The sequence below is a fragment of the Acanthisitta chloris genome, unplaced genomic scaffold (genome assembly GCF_000695815.1).
Source record: "Acanthisitta chloris isolate BGI_N310 unplaced genomic scaffold, ASM69581v1 scaffold3018, whole genome shotgun sequence".
Lineage (NCBI taxonomy): Eukaryota > Metazoa > Chordata > Aves > Passeriformes > Acanthisittidae > Acanthisitta > Acanthisitta chloris.
Genome location: NW_008685164.1, coordinates 292 through 4,206, shown reverse-complemented (window position 1 = coordinate 4,206; position 3,915 = coordinate 292). Strand labels below are relative to the sequence as shown.

Below are 3,915 nucleotides of genomic sequence, written 5' to 3'. Positions count from 1 at the left end.
GGGGGGAGGGCTCCTGTCCCTGGGAGAGGATTGGGGAGGTCCTGCCCAAGAAGAAAGGTTTGGGAGGGGCCCAGGAGAGGTTGGCGGGTCCCCAACAGCAGGGTGTGGGTGTCCTGCCCCTGGAGGAGGGTTTGGGGGTCCACAGCAGCAGGGCATGAGGTCCTGCCCATGCCCCCCTGCCCCTCTGTGTCCCCCCAGGCCGCTTGGTGTGAACTGCAGTCCCGAGTGCTGCTGGTGCTCACATCTCAGCGTGGCATCCAGGTGAGGGCTGGGGGGCATGGGGAGTCATGGAGGATCTTGCTGCACCCCCAGTGCTGTCCTCATCTCCCTGGGGTCCCACTCTGTCCCCCGTCCCAGATGTACGACCCTGATGGCTCCACCATGGTGTACTGGCACGCGCTGGACATCCCTGAGCACCCGGCAGGTACCTCCTGGGCAGCACAGGGAGGAGCCCCGTGGCCTGGCGGAGGTGGGGCTGGGATGGATGGGGCTGGGGGAGGTCCCAATGCTACCCTGACCCCTGTTCTGACTCCACAGGGGCTGGGAAGGCACAAGGGATGGAACATGGGCACGCACCTTGTTCCTGTCCTGGAGCTGCTGTAGCTCTTGGTTTCATGGAATCATTTGGATTGGAAAGGCCTCCTTAGACTCCCTAAGTCCCCCCAGCACTGCCAAGGCAACCGCTGACGCTGGGCATTGACCCCTTCCCTGCCCGGGGCAGCTGTGCCAGGGCTGGACAGCCTTTTGCAGTAGGGATTGTCCCAATAGCCAGCCTAAACCTCCCCTGGCGCAGCCTGAGGGCATTCCCTCCTGTCTCTTGTTCCCTGGGAGCAGAGCCCAACCCCTCTCTGGCTGCATCTCCTGTCAGGAGGTTGTGGGGAGTGGTGGGTTCCCCCTGAGCCCCTTTTGTCCAGGCTGAGCCCCCCCAACTCCCTCGACCACTTCAGCCTCTTCCCAGCTCCCTCCCTGGACACACTTCAACCCCTCAATGTCTTGTGAAGGGACCAAACCTGTGCCAGGATTGGGGCCAGTCCCTGCCCTGGGCCTGTTCCCCCGTGGGTGACACAGAGCTGTTACCTTGCAGCCCATTCTGTGTTCGCCCGAGGCATCGCTGGCGCCGGTGGCCACTTCATCTGTGTGGGTGAGCCAAGGGAGGAACGGGGGGAGAGGGGTACTGAGAGGGGCCTCAGCCCTGCTGACCCCCTGTGTCTCCCCAGGGACATCCTCTGGGGCTGTGCTGGTGTTCGATGTCCCCCCCAAAGGGACCAATGTGATGCTGAGTGAGGTCCTGGACCAGCACCACTACGCCATCACCGACATTGCAGCTGAGCAGGGCCATGCCCCGGTATGGGGGGCAGTGCTGGGGGGTTCTGAGGGTGGGGGGACCCTAAGTTCCATCGGTCTCACCCTATTCTATGGGGAGGGACAGCTCCCACCAGCCTAGGTGGCTCCAAGCCCCATCCAACCTGACCTGAAACACTTCCAGGGATAGAGCAGCCACAACTTCTCTGGGCAACCTGTGCCAGTGCCTCACCCCCCTCACAGCCAGGAACTCCTTCCCAATATCAATCGAAATTTCCACTTTTCCAGTGTGAAGCCATTCCCTGTGTCCTGTCCGTCCAACCCTTGTCCAAAGTCTCTCTCCAGCTCTCCTGGAGCCCTTTAGGCACTGGAAGCTCCCAGGGCGTGTCCCTGCGACACCCATCAGCCTCCTCCCTCCTTCAGAGGCCACTCAGCACTTTCCCTGATGAGTCAGGTTGAACTTTCCCTGCCTTGGAATCCCTGAGGCATTCATCCTCCAGAACCATTCCCAGAGCTGTTGTGTCACCGTGAGGACACTCAGCTGTCTGTCACCTCCCTCTGCTACAGTCACTGTCCCCTCACGCCCCTCCCTTAGAGTTTGCTCTGCGCTGGAGGCTCCCAGGGCCGTGGTGTGAGATTCCCAGAGCCGGGAGGAGTCAAGACTCCTTCCCAGACTCCTGGCTCAGGACGGGTGCCCTGACTCTTCCTCGAAATCCACCCTGGTGTAGGCAAACACAGACGTGTCCTAGCGGAGCCTCCCGCGGGCACTTGCAGCCCTGTTCCGGCTTGGATCTGTTTGTGCTGCTGAAGCTGCTACAGCTCTTGGTTTGATGGAATCACAGAATCATTTGACTTTGAAAAACCTCCTGAGACCTCTCGAGACCCCCCAGCACTGCCAGGGCCACCACTGACATATCCCCAAGTGCCACATCCACACAGCTGTTCAATTCCCCCAGGGATGTGACTCTCCCTGCCTTAGGCAGCTGTGCCAGGGCTGCGCAGCCATTTCCAGGAGGGATTGAATCAATAGCCAACCTAAGTCCCTCCTGCCAGGGATGTGACTCCTCTCCCTTCCCTGGGCGGCCTGAGCCAGCCCTGGAGCCAGGGACAATGCCAGTGCCTGTCTCAGAGCCAGGGGCATTGCCAGTTGCTGTGGGGCAGTGCTGGTGCCCGTACTGTAGCCAGGAGCAGTGCCAGTGCCTGTCCCAGAGCCAGGAGCAGTGCCAGTGCCCATCGTGGAGCTGGGAGCAGTGCCACTGCCCAGCCTGAGCCATCTCTCCTCGCAGGAGGGGTCTGGGGACCTGGTGACAGCCGATGACTCTGGAACCCTCTGTATGTGGAGCTCTGGGGACGAGTTCACCCTGCTGGGAATGATCCCTGGGGCCGGGTGAGCCCTGTGGGACAAGAGGGAGGGTGGCTGAGAGGACAGGGGAGGAGTTCACCCTGCTGGAAACGATCCCGGGGGCTGGGTGAGCCCTGTGGGACAAGAGGGAGGGTGGCTGAGAGGACAGGGGAGGAGTTCACCCTGCTGGAAACGATCCCGGGGGCTGGGTGAGCCCTGTGGGACAAGAGGGAGGATGGCCGAGGGGACAGGGAAGGAGTTCACTCTGCTGGAAACGATCCTGGGGGCGGGGTGAGCCCTGTGGGACACGGGGGAGGGTGGCCGAGGGGACAGGGGAGGAGTTCACCTCGTGTGGGATGTGAGGGAGGGTAGCTGGGCAGACACGTGGGTTAGGGACACAGGAGGTGAGAGTGCCCTGCCCACAGGTGCACGTGCTCGTCCGTGGTGCTGTGGCAGGGGCTGGTGGCTGCAGGCTATGGGGATGGGCAGATCCGGGTGCTGGAGGCCGGGACGGGGGTGCTGCGTGCCCAGGTGAGCGCCCACGCACGCTGGATCTACGCCCTCGACCTGGCACCGCTCACCGGCAAGGTACGGATGAGGGGGACTGGGCATACCTGGCATCCCACCTGGCATCCCAACCAGCATCCTGCCCCAGCATTCCATCCTGGAATCCCACCTCAACATCCCACCAGCATCACACCTAGCATCCATCTCAGCATCCCACAGTGACATCCTGCTCAGCATCCCATCCAGTATCCCACTCAACATTGCACCTGGCATTCTACCCTGGAATTCCACCTTGGAATCCCACCTGCATCCCCTCCAGCATCACACTCCAACATCCCACCCTGGTATCTCACCCTGATATCCCACCCCAGTGTTCCAACCCATGACACTGCCACCTCTGTGGTGTCCCCATGTCTTTCCATTCCCCTTACAGCTGCTGTCAGGTGCAGAGGATTCCTGCGCAGCAGGAACCCAGACACAGATGATGTCGAGGTGAGTCCAGGCCTGGGACAGACATGTGGCATGTGGAGCCATGGTTGCTCTGTGGGGATCTGGGACAGGAACATGGCACATGGAGACATGACTGTTCCATGGGAACCTGGAATAGGGACATGGGTGCTCTGTGGGCACTGGGACAGGGATGTGGGACATGGAGCTATGGCTGATCCATTGGGCCTGGAGACCTGGGATGGGGATGTGGCACCTGGAGCTGTGGCTGCTCCATGGGGACCTGGAACAGGGACATGTCACTCAGAGCCACGGCT

At 61.7% G+C, this 3,915-nt stretch overlaps 1 protein-coding gene across 1 annotated transcript; it reads left to right on the top strand.

Annotated features, from left to right (window-relative positions):
- Positions 1-198: 198 nt before the first annotated feature.
- Positions 199-3,643, top strand: WDR54 (WD repeat domain 54; the record flags this gene model as incomplete). The annotated part of the gene is made up of 7 exons (XM_009079617.1): positions 199-261; positions 358-424; positions 1,085-1,141; positions 1,218-1,345; positions 2,589-2,689; positions 3,070-3,232; positions 3,585-3,643. Coding segments are annotated over 7 exons (638 nt in total), but the record flags the coding sequence as incomplete, so codon positions are not given.
- Positions 3,644-3,915: the final 272 nt, after the last annotated feature.